This window comes from Paramormyrops kingsleyae, chromosome 5 (genome assembly GCF_048594095.1).
Source record: "Paramormyrops kingsleyae isolate MSU_618 chromosome 5, PKINGS_0.4, whole genome shotgun sequence".
NCBI lineage: Eukaryota > Metazoa > Chordata > Actinopteri > Osteoglossiformes > Mormyridae > Paramormyrops > Paramormyrops kingsleyae.
Genome location: NC_132801.1, coordinates 16,669,710 through 16,687,356, shown reverse-complemented (window position 1 = coordinate 16,687,356; position 17,647 = coordinate 16,669,710). Strand labels below are relative to the sequence as shown.

At 45.6% G+C, this 17,647-nt stretch overlaps 1 protein-coding gene across 4 annotated transcripts in view; it reads left to right on the top strand.

Annotated features, from left to right (window-relative positions):
- rbfox3a (RNA binding fox-1 homolog 3a) overlaps window positions 1–17,647 on the top strand; it is a 423,712-nt gene that overhangs the window by 131,349 nt on the left and 274,716 nt on the right. Inside the window, exons 1-2 of one of the 4 annotated variants that reach the window (XM_023822691.2) lie at window positions 14,928–15,200; window positions 15,492–15,540. In XM_023822691.2, coding sequence (XP_023678459.1) covers window positions 15,157–15,200; window positions 15,492–15,540 — 93 coding nt within the window. In that variant the 5' untranslated portion in view covers window positions 14,928–15,156. Of the gene's footprint in view, window positions 1–14,927; window positions 15,201–15,491; window positions 15,541–17,647 lie in introns of those variants that run through there. The other 3 variants (XM_023822690.2, XM_072712252.1, XM_023822692.2) reach the window with 3 other exon arrangements.

The window sequence follows — 17,647 nt, the reverse complement described above, 5'->3', positions numbered from 1 at the left end:
GCTGCATCGGGTCTCGTGTTCGGCGCCGGGTCTCCCACGTGCTCCAGTGGTCCGTGCTCCTCACTCCCACCACCGTGCCTCCCAGCTCAGGAGCCACGCTGCTTTACTCCCACTGTGTACTGGGTGAGGATCATTAACTCTGACAAGGGCTTTTCTATGAGTAATCGACAGTGTGAGGAACCCAGCAATGTGCATTTGAATAATGCCTGTGTGTATGTGTGCCACGGCCTCCCGCCCTTCCTCTCTCATTCCCCTCTGTCACTCGCTCCTCCTGTCTCTCTCCTCCTCCCATTCCCTCCCTCACGCTCCCTCTCTCTCTCTTTCTCTCTTCTTCCTTCGAGTTCAGATTCCTTCCTTTGTGGTAAATCAAGCTTTCGAAATAGTGTAGCCGGGCCGGGTTTTAAGCGCTGAACTACTCCTGGCTGACAGGGGAACTTCTTGGTACTTCCAGCCTGGTTTGAGGTATTATTACGATCCAATATCGTTTGTATGCGAGAGATTAGCCTTCCTGGGACACGCGCGGCGGCTTGGCGGTCAGGTTTGCAGGTTGCTTGATAAAGGATGAGCAGATCACACATCCTCTGCATGGAAATGCGATTTTATTAGCATGCCGAGCTACACAGATGTATGGGGGAGTTGGAGTTTTTAATACATTCTGTTATTAAGCATTAAAGTGCAATAAATGCCCGCCATGATGGTACAGTGGCATATGGGATATGAAAGCCCTGTTCCTGTGGTTTGAACTACACTCAGCACCCTAAGAAGTGAGAAGTTCAAAGGATCACTGGAAGTCTGGCTTTCCATTGCCATTTGTTCCCGCTTACTCGCTTATTTGCAGATGTCTAAAGGCTCCTTTTTCCCAGCAAAGACAAGAATTTTCAAGGGAGTATCGGTGTCGGCTGAATGAGTAAATAATACAAATAAATTGGCACGTTTTAAGCGGCATGTGTAAGACAGCCGGCGATTTTCCCCCAGACATGATAACAGTTATCGCCACTTGCGAGCGGCGCACTCAGCCTGTCCTCTTACACGCTCAGCCCCCCATTGGCCGTTAGCCGCAAGGACCTCGGCATTACACAGCACTAGACACTGCTGATGGAGTCAGACCGGAAGCTACCAGTATCAGTGCTTCAAATGAGGCCACAGAAGCATTGCTTTCTTAACGTACCACTCAGAAATTACCACGACTAGATTTATGATCATGATGATGATGCTGATGACGACTGATTTTAATTAGTATTATTGAACAGTACGGGTTTGTTGTGTTCTCCGTGAAAATTAGCAGTGGGAAATAAACTCGAAAGCACTGAAAGTTCTCTCCCAAAACATGTAAAAATGAGGTTACTCTCGCACGTGTATGTGATGGCGTGGGTTTGAGCCAGAACCTTTGAACAAGCAACAAAAAATGACAATGCATGCCTTTTGTAGAAGGTAAACAGTATGTGCTGATTACAGCGTGTCGCCACACCCACCACACGATAAACCACCTCAGGGGTGAGAACCTGAGTGCAGCCATGTGGCGGGTGATACCTCAGCACCACACTAGTCCAAATGGACCAGTATGAGTTTTTCTTCTGCTGGCTGGAGTGCCAGTCCTGCCACCAACCCTTACATTTCCCCTGTAAGTTGGAGGACCTCCTTATAGGGCTGGATGTAGATTGACGTCATACCCAGGATGAAGCAACAGCAGGTTAAGGGCCTTTGCTCAAGGGCCCAACAGAGTAGGATCACTCTTGCCAACCTTCCAGTTGCTGGTACAGGTCCGTAACCTCAGAGCCGTCACTCCGGCCTGTTGAACAGCCGAAGGTAATGTACCAAAATCTGTCTGAAAGCTCTAATGTGGTAGTTAATTAATTAATCTCCTGCATCAGGCCTAGTGACGGTAGTGGTATTCTGTGGTAAGCAGAGGTACTTATGGGAGTCTCCAGAGGAATGTTTGGCCCTGATTGTGAAATGAAATATATTGTAGCAACCAGTATACTAGAACCGCATTTAAATTTTGTTACCGTTATTGTTGTACATATTTATGAATATGCATGTGCTTCTAATATTCAGAAATGTAATTGTTTAATGGCCATTCAGTACTTAAATATTGATCAAGCACAGGGAGGCTGTTTGTTCAGAGTAACCTGTATATTATTGACCTTGACTTTAATGCAGGTTAAAAGTTGTTATTTATTCAAACAGTGTGTTTTGTTCTCTGCACCTTAATCACAAATGAGCCACGGTGGATTTATTCAAATAAAACGTTCGTTCAGCTTCCATACCTGCAGAAATCTAGGATCACTTAAAGTAGGATTTCGTTAAGGAGGTAAAGGGAGAAGGTGGTATGCATTCCTATTTATGGTTCTCCAGTTAAGTGTGAAGGTTTTATACTGTAGTAGGGTGTCTGTATATAGTAGTGGCCACGATTTAGGAAACAGATAATGAGATTATGGAATATGGAACAGATGAGGTGCTGTAACTCTGCAGTTTATGATAGCCAACAGCACTTTCATTTTTTTCTTGCCCTTGTACATGGCAGAAACTAATTTATATTTTGCATATTGTAAACATGCATATTGTAAATCACAAACTTAATTCCGCTACTATAAATGCAAAATAAAAAAAAATATGGTTTATTACTGCGCGAACACTCTTATATGTTGCTATAAGCATAACTTTTGCTAGAATTTGACAAACAATTTAAAGGCGATGATGGATTTCACTTGGTATGTTACAATAAGTATCTGCCACCTAAGAGTAATTAAACATTTTGAGGTAGAATTTACTACAAAACTAAGGTAAGAAATGTTTGCTAAGGTAAGAAAATGAGTAACTTTAGTGCGGATGAAACGAGGACTCTGTTGGTCAATTAGCTTAATTCAGTTTACTGTGACAGAACAATGTAAAAGTAGACAGGTAGACAGACAAGTAGACTTTAGTGAAATTTGGTTGTGTACAGCAACATGAATAGGAGCATATGAAGCCCCAATATTTACTTTGCCATTATTTATGTCCCCCACCCCATATCAAGCTGTCATTGGACATAGATATAGTATAAATGTAATAAATATACCTATAATTTATCAAAACATCACATGACAAATACCATAACAATACAAGCACTGCAATATTAGGAAAGAAATTTAAGCAATGGTTTTGGTTTTCCTGCGTGAAAACAATCTGGGGTTTTTTCTCCATCAACAAATTAGATGGGAGAGGCCCCTGTGGGACGTCCTGTGGCATTTCATCGGGCCCCGAGTGAAAGAAACATTATCGAATTAGCTGGAATAATACCGATACTCTAAGCATGATGCCGTGATCATGATCCCTCTGCTCCAAGGAGCGTAATTCAATCGCAGAACGTTCATGCGCGAATGTTCTGGCTTCTGGCCAGGAGCCAGCTCCAGCGTGCTGGGCCAAGCGGCATGAGGGAGATCTTATCGATCCGGCGTGAAACATTCCTGAATATGAATCCACAGTCCGGCTCTCAGATATTTTAAAGATGTGCTATTTTTTGCAGTTTTGTTCTTTCTTATTTCTCCCTGCTCGCCTACGCCGGCACGGACACATTTTACCGTGAACGTTAAATATGTATCCCCATCCGTTTCTGGGAATAACAATCCACCATTAGTCAGCGGCTGGAGGGGCATGCACGAATTATGGGCCGGCCGGTCATTCGATTTGGCCACCCACCATGGCTCCTATGGAAAGTGTGTCGGGGGCGGGGGGGGAGGAGGATCCTCAATGACACATCCTGGCAAAGCCCTTACCACCAGTACAGGGGCTCATGCACACCTCTCCTCATTTCCATGTCGCCGTGCTTTACGTCTCCAAATAAAAAGCTCATCTCCGCCGCTGTCTGGCCAGGAGATTTACTGTCGCCCCCCGTAGGTCCACAGCTTGTTCCCTCTCAGCTCCGTTCTCTTTATTTATCACTTTTCCATTTTTCTCCCCTTTGCCATTGGACAGTAAATCGGGAGGCCCCAGATACCTTGTCATCTGGCGATTACCTGGAAGAAAATAAAGTGACTCATATACAGAGGAAAATAGAGGCTTAACAGACAAAAGCACACAAGGACAGCTGGAGTTTGTCACCCTCGCTGGCCCCCGATCTGCTTTCAAAGAGGTTTGATTGCGCCGTGTCAGCTGAGCGAAGGAACAATGGCGTCTGGGGCAGGAGTGAACCCCAACGTGAGCGACTGCCGTTAGCACCAACTCGTGCCAACTCCGCCACTCCTTGGAGTCTAGACCACCGCTAGCTTGCGGATTAAAAATTAAAAAGATAAAGACCAGCCCAGAGCGTGATTTCACATGCCAAGTATCAACGTAAAGTGCATCAGACGAATGACAGAAAATAGCTGAATCAAATTTATTTCCTCATCTGTGACTTTCTCCCGTGTCTGTGATTAATCTCTAGGATTACTGTTTTTTTGTTGTTGTCGTTTGGGAAGGGGGAGGGGCTGGTTTTGGCACTCTAGCACTTTTGAGGTAAATATAAAACACCATTGATTCCTTCGTCAGTGAAAGTGTAGCACGGAGAGGGGTCGGGAGGGTGCATGAGAGCCACCGAGGCTTGTGAAGACGGTCATTACCAGTGGCATCTGTGGCACAGGGGTCGCATCCTCTCCGACTGGCCCATATAAAAGAGCAGGCGTGACCGGCCTTAGCTTTCGCCACAGAATCTTTTAGCGCTTTGGCCCTCTCTGTGCCATTAACCCCGCTCTCGATGCCCGGCCCCTCAATTCTAATTCAGCGGCGCTCAGTGCGGAGCCATGCTGCTATTCGTCAAACAGACAGAGCCCCATCATCTGGCCACGGCCCCATGTCTCTTTGATTATTGTTGACCAGCAAAACGTTTGACCTGCAGACAGCAGCACTATGAGAGTAATCTACCCTGACATCTCGGTATCTAATGGCAGCTGACGATCGATGGGCTCCCCACACCTGTGGGATGCGGTGGCTCGTCCCCAGTGCTGCTGACAGATGCGATAATCCGCCGTCTCGCGTTGGCTCTGGTTAATATTACTTAGTTGTTTTCTCCTTTTTGTGGTTTTAATTATTGGCGTATAGATCGAGACAATATATGGGCCGTGGGATCAAGTTTCCTATTGATCTGAACATTATCTCAGCCCTGTTTAAACAGATGGAGCGATTATGCTTGATGGAGTAATTTTGGACCTTATTGGGAAACAAAATTATTTTTGTCTGAGAAAACAAATGTATGTAAAGTGCGTCCAGTTTGTTTGAACGTGCCAGGTTTATCGTTACGGGGTTACTGCAGGTGTCTCTCGGCGGCACAGGGGGGGTCTGTTTGATGTCGGTACCCATCTTACTGGGTAGGCTTAGCAGAACGACCGGAGCCCCCGGAGATGTCAAAACCTTCCCAGACATACTTCACAAGGAAATAAATTTGTGTCAAGAGGTCGCGGACTGCGGGAAAACAGACAGCGCATCAGCGGGACTCGATGTATCGACGTGGCACACAAGCCAGGGGTCCTTGGGAAAAAGCAGCGCGTCAGCGGCAGACTTGATATCCACCCAGGCACCTGCAGGGGGTGCCGGTTGGCACCTGGAGATATTGACTTGGCACCAGATCGTTAGCCCCCTCCTGTCTTGTACTCCGCCAGGAGATTTAAAAAAAAATGAATCTGAGGAGAAGTCGACGGTCACCAGCGGTTTATACATTGTAGCAGGAGCGGATGCCAGGGGATGGGCCCCCACATGGAAATCCGTTGTTTTCTCTGTGGTTATTAACAAGTGAGTGACCCATGGGGGGAGGGTACCGTCAGTAGACTGCTAACAGATGCTGGCTACGATGTGGCTATAAAACATGGACAATCGTACCGTTACGTTTGCGGGGCGGCTTGCGATGGCGTTTAGGTGTCTCCCCCTGTCCGGCAGATTACTGCTGTCGTGGATACGGCCGTTCATCATAATCAGATTTGCTATTCATCATAATCTGTCACATGGAGGGACGTGAGGACCCGCCTCCTCACCGGCGCCAGAGATCCAGCCGTCGGGCAGCAGGCGAACCGGCGCCCCAGCCATGCTACTCCGTTTGTGGAGAGAAACCGTGGGATGTGACTTTAACACCGGGGTTACATAACTGTTTAACACCTCGGAATGAGATTTTCTGCTTTCCGAAATGACTGCAGAAAGTACAGGCTACCTCTGTCAGTGGCCACTCTGACCTGAGAGCGAGGTGAAAAGTCATCTGTCGAGCTGTGCGATCGCACGGCAGCCTTCAGCGTGCACAGGTGTCGGCTGCAAACGGGCGCAGCTCTCTGTTCACTTTTATTGCCGCCTGTGTTTCAGAGGGACGGCTCACAGATTAGGCATGCGTCGGTGCAAGCGCTCAAAATGGGGCTCGCGGTCCTACATGCGGTACTGCCGTGTTTCGTAAGCGGGAGTTTCGGCATTCCCGGCCCTCTGAGCCACCGACATGGACGCCGGCACCTTATCAGCACTAGCACATGTGCCACTGAATGCAGAGACCCCGACTCGGCTTCGAACCGGTGACCGGTGCTTAACGTTAAACACAGCCGTGACTCGATAAAGAAGTGCACCGAAAACTTTAATATGTCTCAGTAATGAAATTGGGCTTCAGGGGTTTTCTGTCTAAGGAAGCCATTAATTTGTCTTATTATTGGGTTACGGTAATCACTACAACACTTAATGACATCAGTGTGTTTTGAAAGACTGCTGTAACCCTATAGGAGGGTCATAGCCCGGTGAGCGCGGCGTGACCGGTGTAGGAGAACACATCGTTTTCCCCAGGTTTGCTAGCGGGTGACGGTGAGATCCGTCTTCCTCCACCCAGATAGCTGTGAAGATGGCTGCTGCGGGACTTCTCCTGCCTTGGGTGTATAGAAGGATAACGGGGCTCTGATTCCACCAGCTGTTGGTGGGATTCTTCGTATGCCGGGGGGGGGCATCAGGCTGCCACTTCTCCGCACCGTAATGCGGCGCCCGTCCTTCAGAGTAACCAAAGAAATGTGCACCCCCCCCCCCCCTCAGGTGACTGGTGTCTCTCCAGCCTCATTAAACAGAAGCGCGGCTCTCCGCCAGCGAGAAGGGACATCTGTCACTTTACATTTAACCAGATGATGCTCACAGCACACCGGGCTAAATGACAAACAATCCATCCTTATTCAATCAGCACAATCGCAATTGCCTGGGATTGGATTGGATTTTTTGGATCTGGAGGTGAATCGTTATCAATTTGAAGGTGCGCGTCTGAAGTTTCGCTGCTCCATCTCCGTTTTTGCAGAGCACGCTTAGCAGAAACCTGCAACCTGGCCACTGAGTCTTGTTCGTTGTTATCGACGGGGCTGTTGGACACACCTCTCCATATGCCTTGTGAGCAGCATGTATCAAAGACGGGTTTTCATTCATTGCAGCTAGGCGGTGCTGGGTAATGACATAATTGTGGACTTTATTTTGGTGATAATGAGCAAAATCTCTGGAGCCTGTTATGCCTGCTTGTGAATTACAGTTATAACCTAATCATGTGTACCTTTATCTTATTAATTTCTTCCTTTAATTCTTCTCAAGTAGCATTCGCCCCTGCCTCGTGGTCGGGTGTGTGTGTGGACCAGTCGATAGAGCGCTTAACCTTAGCCTGGCCCGGGCGTAAGGGCTTTGCAGAGATGACCTACAGGGAGGTGTTAGGGAGCACAACTTGCCGGAACAGACCACCCCCTGGATTACTCTGCTCTTTGACAAGCAGAGATAGCATTAATGTGAATTGCCTGTGGGGAATATGCATGAATGTATATGCATATGTTCAGCCAAGCAGCGGGACCCGCGGCCGAGCGGGAATCCGGTGGGGGGGGGGGGAGCAAACGAGCAGCGTGTACGGTAAAGATACGCTCGATCCCAGTCCTTTGCTGTATGGCCTGCCGGTTTACGAATCTCGTGACCCGGTCCCCGTATGCAGTGCGATAGTGCTCAGTGCCCAGGGGGGTCGCCTGGCCCCCTCTGTGCCTCTAATCCCAGCTGTCCGGGGGAGATAGGGAGACAGCACTCGGAGCGGCGGGGCCGGAGCGCTGCAAACACAATCACGCTGCTTTCACAGATGCTTAACAGGGCTTTGCAGTTGTTCAACAAGGTAAAACAGACAGGACAGACACGACTTATCCAATTCTGAAGCTGCCTGAAATAGAAAGCTCCAAAATATACCAGTAACGTAGGATCGGTAACAGTTTTCCGTTCGGCATTTTTATGTAGCACTTATGCACATAGCTAATTCGCCATCAGAAATCGATAAAGTGGTACGGGCATCTTCGTAAATTTTTACAATGTCATAATATATTTTGCTACATCAGATAGGGGATATTGTGGCGTCGCACTTCCTGGTTGCCGCAGAGGGGAGCAGTGTTTCCTGAGGCTCCTTTAGCTAAGCTGCGTGAGCCCTTAGCATTAGTGGAAATCTAGCGTTGCTACCTTCAGTCCAAACACATAACAAGAGCGAGAAAACCACAGGCTAGCAATCTTCATCGCGGCACATGGTACCCTTGTGTTCCTGCTGGCTCCGCGTGGAATGCCGAGATGGCTCCGGTCCCTCATCTTCTGCGCCTTATTCCATCCCTCAGCAGGTGACGTCTGCTCGAAAGCCAGTTTGCACAATATGCTGTTAATTGTTTACAGTGAAAAATATCCGCTCTAGCTAAACGCTAAAAAGGTTTACTGTGTCTGCTCAGTTCTCCTTCGGGAGGATCCAGCATGCCGAACTGCTTGAGAGGAAAAACGTTGCTTTTGAGTTTTTGTTTTGTTTGCCTCATTAGGAAGTAAACCAGGAATGGTGGGAGAAAGGCTTCACCCCTCCCTGGGGTATGATGGGGAGACAGATTTTGCCGTATAGATAGCCTTTCATTTTTTGCACTCTTTTTAACAGCACCACACATGTCCAAGACACAAGGGAGAGATACAGCACTCTGAATGCCTAATAGAACGATGTGCACTTGTGTCTCCAAAGAGCTGAGGGTATATTGTCTTAAAGAGAAAGCCTGCACATCAGAGATGGGAATGGAGAGGACCAGAGGGTGTGGCCATTCGACACGTTTATGGAGTTAATTTGGCCAGGTTATGAAGATAAGTATGCAATATATCTCACGTTCTCCTGAATGGGTCCAACGTTCCCTCGCTGCAGCCGGGAGAATCTCCTCATGCCCTTTGGCGCTCAGACCCCGTGGCAGTTCCGCATGGAACTCGGCATCCGTTAATGTGCCGCGCTGCTCCTTTACATCTCAGACCTCTAATGCTGTAAACCTCATTAGAGCAGAGGCACCAGCGCTAATTCACATCCACGCGCTATATCTGCATGCAGAAGAAATTGCTCTTCCCTTCATTAATGTTAATGTGGCAGCCTTTTAACAAGGTATTTCAGGGGAGTTTCGGCGGCGTGCCGTCGTAACGTTTCACGCAACGCCGCCGGTGTCTTCGCATGCTGTTGATAGCTCTTGTCTATTCTGTCATCTTCACCTGAAGATTCCTGATATGTGACTGTCACCTTTATAGAGAGGTAAACAATGGAGCTCTCTGTTCTCCGAAACTAATCAAACAATTCACTTCATCTTCAAGCACTGGAATTCAGCAGCAAGAATATCAAAACCAATTTAATAACCTTTAAATTCAGAGCTCATATGTGCTGTTTCAGAATATCAAGTCAATAGTATTGATTGAATACTGACAAAAAAACCATGCATTTTTTTAGCATCATATTTTATGGACTCAATTATTTTGAAACGATATAGCACACAGTGCCTCTGGGTAAAGATCGTTTGTAGCTTAAGCTGGAAAGGGTACTTGTGATTTTGAGCGGTTTACCGTTCCTCCATGCTTTGACCGAGCTGTTTGGAGAGGCACAGCAGTAAGCTAGTCAAGACGACATGCAAGATATGAGCTCAGAGCTGAGCAGACATGGGCTTATATGAGGGAAATTTCCCAGGCACCGGACACTGTTGTGTAGCTGATGAAATGGGATATTTTTATCTGAAGGTTTCGCTTGATTAGCTGCACAGGTTTCCGGCGAGTCGTGGACCCGACTATTGAAGAGTTGTGACTGTCAGACATTTTATACATCGCAGACGAAGGGCAGCTCACTTCGCTCCTTTAACACAAAATGTTCACCCTAACAGGTCTGGAAGAAAGGGGTCAAAGTTCAGGTCACTGTAGCCAGGGACGACTCTTATGTGCGGATTCCTTGCTGGCCGGGCGCTCGGCTGCGAGTCCGGATTTCCATGTTTCCATGGAAACTACATTCACATAATAGTACCAGTGAGTAATGTCCCCATATGCTTTTTTCTGATATTGAAGAAAAATATTTTAATTGCTCTGAATTAAGGAAAAGAGAAGAAAAAAAGTGCCAGCACTACTCTCTGTAACCGCGTGTAAAAGCCACTTGTGATGAAAGACCATCTGTCAAGCTTCGTGTTTATTTTCCTTTCCAATTTTTTGCTTTTTTCCACAGATTCCCTCTCCATAGCAAACTGTAATAGCATGTTGTGCTTTGACTCATGGAAATTAGGCTGTCTTAATTAATAACAATGCATCCACCTAACTAATCTCCCTGCGTTGTAAAGCCTGTCCTTCCCATTAAACGGGACATGCATTATCCCTGATCAAATTAAAGTTATTTAATTTGTGTTCAGCCTCAATCAAAAAAAAGAAAGTTTGCCTAACGGGGAAGGATATAAATGGAGTATGGCTGAAGGAATTATATTTTACAATTAGAGTATATGAACGGGGGCACTGGTCATTGTGTGTGAGGCTGACGGTTTGATCTGTAGCAGGACAATGAGTTCACCTACGTGTGTTTGTGTGTGGGAGCTCTTGCGTAGCTCTGGGGACGAGGCTCTATCGCGGCCTAAACCAGTGGCTTCAGAGTCAGTGTGCGGGACCCCCTGTGGTGGCATTTTGGACAGGGCCGCAGGCGAGCCGCCCCACCCCTCTGCGCAGAGGCCATGAGTGATTCCTCAGCCGCTGATGAATGGTGCCACCACTGGATCATTTGTCCCTGTGAGTCGGCCGCTGCCCTTTGGGAGGAAGAATAAAATAAAGAAAGCCGGAGTCGGGGCGTGACGGATCCCTGAACGGTAACGGAATAAGTGGCTGGCGGCGCGCGGTCAGTGGACCGCCGTCTCTAATTGGACGTGCTTGGAGACTTCAGGGGGGTGGTGATCAGACCGGCGGAGGGACCTGAGCAAACACAGCTGCGGATAAAGCAACAGTTAAAAGAACAAGGAGATGGATGAAATTGTGGTTGTGTTTGCAGTCTTGTTCTTCATGTATGAAAAAAATGGAAGTGTCTAGAAATATCTGTATTTAATGCCAGGTCCGAAATAAGATAACCAACCGTACAGCTCCTGCAGTTCTTTTTCTCTAGTCAAGTTTCCAATGCAAAGAGATTACATTAGATTTGTAAATAAAAACTAATCGTTAATACTCATTAATATTTCTGAAAACAAGCATCACACTATTGATTGGTTATGTTAGCAGTTCTGAGCCTCAGTTCTGCTGCCCTTCTGCTTGCTGAGTTTTGTGTCTGCTCAGTTGTAGAATAATTATCAGTGACATAGATGTTCCCATATGATTCAGATGAAGTCACGCTTGTTGCTACATGAGAACTGTGTAATTTATCGATCATGTTAAACTCTACTGGTATGTTTGTTCTAATGAAACATCTGGCCTTTATTTGATGAAGTACAGAATGTTTATCTTAAGATTAATGGAGTCAAGTACTAATGAACATGAAGTACTAATGCTAGGGACTAACATCGGTTAAGAAAGTTTTAAGTACACAGATGTATTTGTTTATATAATTAAGCTTATGTCCTTAATTATTGTCTCCATTTGCAATAACTGTATGTAGTATGTGCAGTATGTAGTTGATATTTCACCATTACGGGGATTTCTGGACTAATATAAATTTTATCTCATAATTTCAAGTTAGACGTTCAGAGTAATTTCAAGCATGATTCAGTACATACGTTAGTAATGTAATAGACTTGTTTTATAGCTGAGACAAAGGAATAGAACACTGGTGTTATCACAAGTAATCATTTTATCTGTGTGCAGCACTTTGGTAAAAAATTATTTTGTGTTTATGAGTCAACTTGCAATGAAGTTTTAATCAGGCCTGATTTCTTTCAGTGTGACCTTAAGTGAGCTGGGTGCATGTAGAAATATCCACACTTAGCGATGTGACTGGCAATGTGATTACCTTATGGTGACCTTTGGGTTTCTGGCAGAGCCTGATTGTTGAACGGAGGTGAGTCAGGAGGGCCGAAGCGCAGCCATGGGGGTGACAGTCCTGCTCACTGCTGCTCTGTCCCTGAATGTATTCTGACCAGTTTTTAATATCGCCAGAGGGCTATAGGACTGGCGGGTTTGTCTTTATGCAGCAGAAGAGAAAATCATATTAACTGCTAGCAGGAAGTAGGGGGCAGTTTTCATGAAAAAGAAACAATATCACTGTGTTTGGTGTGTCTTGCAGGCATCGAAGAAAGAAAGTGTCGTCATAACTTGGTGTGACTTTACAATAAAAAGTCTGCTACCAATGAAACTTTCTGTCCTTTTGTTTTTGTGCACCTTGGTCCTGGAGGAACAATGTTTCATTTCACTGTATACTGTGTATGTGGCTGAAATGACAATTAAACCTACTTGACTTGACTTGACTTCTTTTAAAACAATTTGCTCAATATAACTGGATTTTTTGTGTGTTTCTTCCTGTTTCAGGAAGGGCAGTGGTTGTGTTTGAGAAACTTAATTCAATTCAATTCTTTTATTGTCATGTGTACAAGTACGAGTACCGTGTACAATGAAATGCTTGCTTCCATGTGCTCCTGCAGACAGTGAACATAGACAACAAGACGGCTAGACAACAGGACGACAAACGAATGTAATGATGAAGTGAATTATAAATAAGTAATAAATAAGACCAGAATCCCATGAATAAATAGAGAAATTTAGTTCTGTTTATTTAAATAGAGAAAAACTAGTGATTGTTTAATAGCGGTGGTGATTACGCATGAATTGACTGATGCACATTTGGCCGGTTGACTTTCAAGTTCAATCTAGTTACAAGTAACTTAGGTTGATGATGATTGTGATCTCTGCTTTGCTGGTGTGGGCTGCTTCAGCCATACACTACCAGTCAAAAGCTTTTACACACCACAGGGTTTTACCACTTCTCCATTTATTTCATAAACTGCAGATTTTTTTATTCCGGGAAAGCACTGGAAAGTTGAGTGAAGAACTATTAATGAAAATATTAGTCAAATAAAGCAAGTTTCCTTTATAAGATGGAAAGAGTATGTAACAGTGCATCTATGACAACCTATTAACTGGTTGTGTGGTGATGGCATAGTCAGATTCTAGGCTGTCCTTTAAATGCACAATTTAACTGTTTCATCCCACGAAACAGAGCAGTATTTAATGTCCCTTGTATAAAGAATGCCTTGAATTTTCTCAGCTTTTATAACCACTAAAGGAGGTGACTTCGATGAGTCAATGATATGACATTTTCTTGCTAATAAAGGTCCTCAAATGGTGAACATACTATAAATTTATTTGTTAGCAAAGAATACTGAGCGTATTTTCGTAAATGTTAAGTAACATGCAAATGTAGAAAATCTCAGTGTGTGCAAAAACTTGTGACTGGTAGTGTGATCTGTGATGTGATTACTAGAACATATCTGATGGGATACACAGGAGGGCATACCTGTGATTCAGTGTTTAGGACATACATGTCATGTGGTACGTAGGACATTCCTGTCATGTGGTATGTAGGACATTCCTGTCATGTGGTATGTAGGACATTCCTGTCATGTGGTACATCAGACATCGCTGTTGTCTTTCATTTTAGCACTGTGACCTAAAGGGAATATTAGTATTTATTAGTTTACTAGTGAAAGCCTCTTAAATAAAAATCACTTATTCCATGGCGATTTTCTCAATCTAGCAATGAATACCATGCTTACTTTTCAAAGGCAGAAGGTAAACCTGTCTGCTGGTAACATGTAAGTCATGTAAGACTGATAGCGTTCAGCCAGTGGAACAGTTTGAGCTCATGAAATGAGTCTGGCATTAATGAGATTAAGGAGATTTGCTTCAGAAAAGTGTGAAAATGAGAAGCAGGCAGCCTGACTGATGTACTGCTCAATCACTCTGCTGTGCCCTTTGCAGAACTTCCACAGCAATACACAGAATTAATGCTTACAGGACCACCACATGCTTTTGTCCAATAGGAAAAACAAAGCCAAGATTTCGCAGCTTCTCACAGCCACCCCAAAGTGTGTCTCTCATTTTTAAATCTCAGTCACACACTAAGAAAGGAACACTATTTGCTGGGAATTAGATACCATGTTTACTTCATGTTTGTAGCTGACTGATGGCCATGCATTGTGTTATTTTGGACTGTTATTCATCTCACAAATACGCAGATATTAAGGCAGTGACTTTCATAAGTGTCTCCCTTCCATGGCTTCTCTTCCTGGGGGTGTGTAATCCACTCTGGCTTCACAGTGTGTCCCTTTTTGAAGCTGGTGCGGAGAGCGCGGTCAAGGTAATCTCCGTTTGGAAGGAAAGCCATTTACGGAGGGAGACGGAGGAGAAGGTCCTGTGTAAAGTAGAAGAGAGCGCTTCGGCGAGCCCTGATAAGGCACAAGAGATTTTGTTGCCTGTTTTTTTTTTTTTCCCGGGCGGCACGGCGGGGTCTGTCACTGGCGCAGTCAGGAGAGACACAGTTCGCCCGAGAGTGTGTTGATCAACAGATTGTTCACGTTGATGATGTAGGGTGGCGGCACTCGATTGTGACATGGACTGGGGGATCGGAGATGGAGCAATCTGACGGAGCAGCTGAAGTGACAGAAGCCACATTAATACAGGCATATGCCTGGAACAGAGCGGGCGAAGGGAAAACACTCGCTGTATCAGCCAGTCGCCGTAGAGCGATGGAGAAAATACAGTCAGGGTGCCAGCAATTACTTCAGTGCCAGGGGGACAGTTCCTGCTTATTTGCAGCATTACGGCATTAGGCAGTTTCTATATGGGGGCTGAGAGAAGGAGTCAGGGGGGGGTTTAGATATACAGGGTACATTTCATTCCCCATTCTAAGCGCCACAGTGTAAGGGTTACACTCTCATTAGTACAATATCTAGATGGAAATACATGTGTTTTAACAAGGGACTGGTGCTATCTCAGGAAAGAAAGAGGTATGTAAAAATGGAGGAGATGAGGGTACCGGTGGCCGCTGTTCAAACACAGGCTTGTCAGAAACGAACGCACACTGGTGCGCTTTTTTTTCTTTTTTTTACTCCTTAAGACAGCCCACCCTATCTATCCCTTCCTTTTTTCATCCTGTTCTTTTTTCCTTCCTTTCAGGATTTCTTTCTTTATTTATTTGGTCTTGTTTAGTACACGCGTTGGCTGTTTCCCTCCCTCTCTTTCTCTTCGGATTCACAGCAGTATTTTTTTCTTTTTCTATTTTTTTGTCTCGTGTGCAGGTCGATCAAGCAGAGTGACCACCGCCGCTCCGGCCCGCGTCACCCCCCTGTGAGTACCCTTACGTTAATCCGGCCGCTCTCTCGCTTGCACTCTTTCTCCGCACCTTTCTCTCGCCTTCCATCCCACTCCGCCTTTGCCCGGGTCGCCTTTCCTCATTTTATCTATTTTTTGCTTGTCTTGTTGTTACGCGTGCGGTTCGCGGCGCGATGGAACGCGACGGCGAAAGTGAGCGCGAGGAGCGGAAAGGAACGGAGAGGAGAGCTGTCCGATCCGGCTCGGCGCGCGCCGGTGCTAGCGGCTCGGGGAGCGCGCGTGTGCGCGTACCCGTGCGTGCGCGTGTGTGTGGGGGGGTGCTGCTTCATGCACGGGAGCGGAGCCTCTCTCCCCCAGTAGCGATGCTGTGCTTTTGACAGTATAATGAGCTCTTGAGTGACTGGTGTGGACAGCTGAAAAACAGGGTACCATTCCCGGGGGCTATCCTTACAAGTTTTCTTCTTGCGATTTTCTGCTCATTGATAGACATTCAGCAACTAATTCCATCCCGTGTGTTTATCTTTTTTCAGATTTAGGTGTATGCAGGGCCGGACTGGCCATCTGGCGTACCGGGCAATGCCCAGTGGGCCAACGCACATTTTTGGGCCGGCCCGGGGCTGTCATAATTTACCCCAAAAAGTATATTATAAATAATGTTTATCGACCGCGACGTCCCATTGGTTGATTTTCTTGAAGGACATTGGGTTAATCCAATGAAATCTCTCAGCCCTCCTCGGCCCGCCCCTCCGTCCCCTTTTTAGGCAAGATTATAAAATTTTGCCATTTGAGCTGACCGGAGTTGGAGAGGAGTGGCTATGGACAAAGTAAAAAAGCGCAGAAAAGCTCAGAGAAAAAAGGCAAAAAAGCCTTCAAGTGGATGCAGCAAAATGCGCAAAACTTACCGATATGTTTGCCACCACAAGTTTTACTGCTGCAGCAGCTGGTGCAGGGCCGGAGGAGGAGGATGAGGAAAGAGACGTGGTCCAGGGAAAGATTGAGGAAGAGGTCAGATTAGCTACTGTCCAGCCCGGTAAAAAGTAGCCTAAATGTTAATGAAGAGGGGCGTTTCATGTAGGGAATGCAAAGGGCTGGAGTGTGTGTGTGTGAGTGTGTGTGAGAGAGAGAGAGTGAGAGAGAGAGCAAGTAAGGGGGGGGTTGCCTACACGTAAGCTTGCACACAGAGTTAACAATGACAATGTTTTGGGTTGTGTGTAATAATGATGGTGAATTAAAACAGAAAACGTAAAATTAAAAAAAAGTTAGAAGAGTATACTGTGGCGATGGGCGGAACGAGGCATCGCGGGAGCAGGGAGAGAGACGGACACTTGCTTACCGGGGAGAACACGCTCTTTATTGCTAGTCCTGAAAAAGACTACATCAGGCACCCAACGAGCACCGAAACGATTACGTGTGAGAAACACAGGGTTGTCAGAAGCTAATTACACACGAGGATCAGACGGGGTACACGCAAGACACTGGCAAACACACGCGCGACAATAAGGAATATAACCATTAACAATAACAACAACAATACAAGGGCTATTTACAACTTGCACGCGGGGCATGCTGGGACATGCGCCCCGCCGATGCTACAATACAATTTTAAAATGATAAAAAATTATTAGAGACACATCTTCACTAAATAGTATCTGGGCCAAAAGTGTGCAAATGCTCAACATAAAAACTTATTGCAAGATTTATTTTATTCAGTCAGACTTAAAACATGCATAATAATATTAGCCTATAGAGTTATGTGTCATTTGTGTACAAAACTACAGTTATGTGCACAAACCGTGTGTGCATGAGAGAGAGAATTGCCTTTATAGCCTTCATTTTAAAATAATGCTATGAGTAGATTTGGTGTCCAACTTAGTGGTATTTTAGCCATAAAGTTACAGTTTGCAGGTGTTACAGCGTACAGTTAATATTATCATGTAATATTAATAAAACTTTGCTTTGCTGAAATGGATGATTTATCATTGATAAGTAACCAGAGAAATAACACTAGTGAAATTAACATTCCTGAAAATAATCCAATAAGGTCAGTACTGCTTTCAATACTGCTAAGCTATCTAATGCTAATGCTAAAAAGAGTAAGAAAAGTGATTTTTTTCAGGGTTGC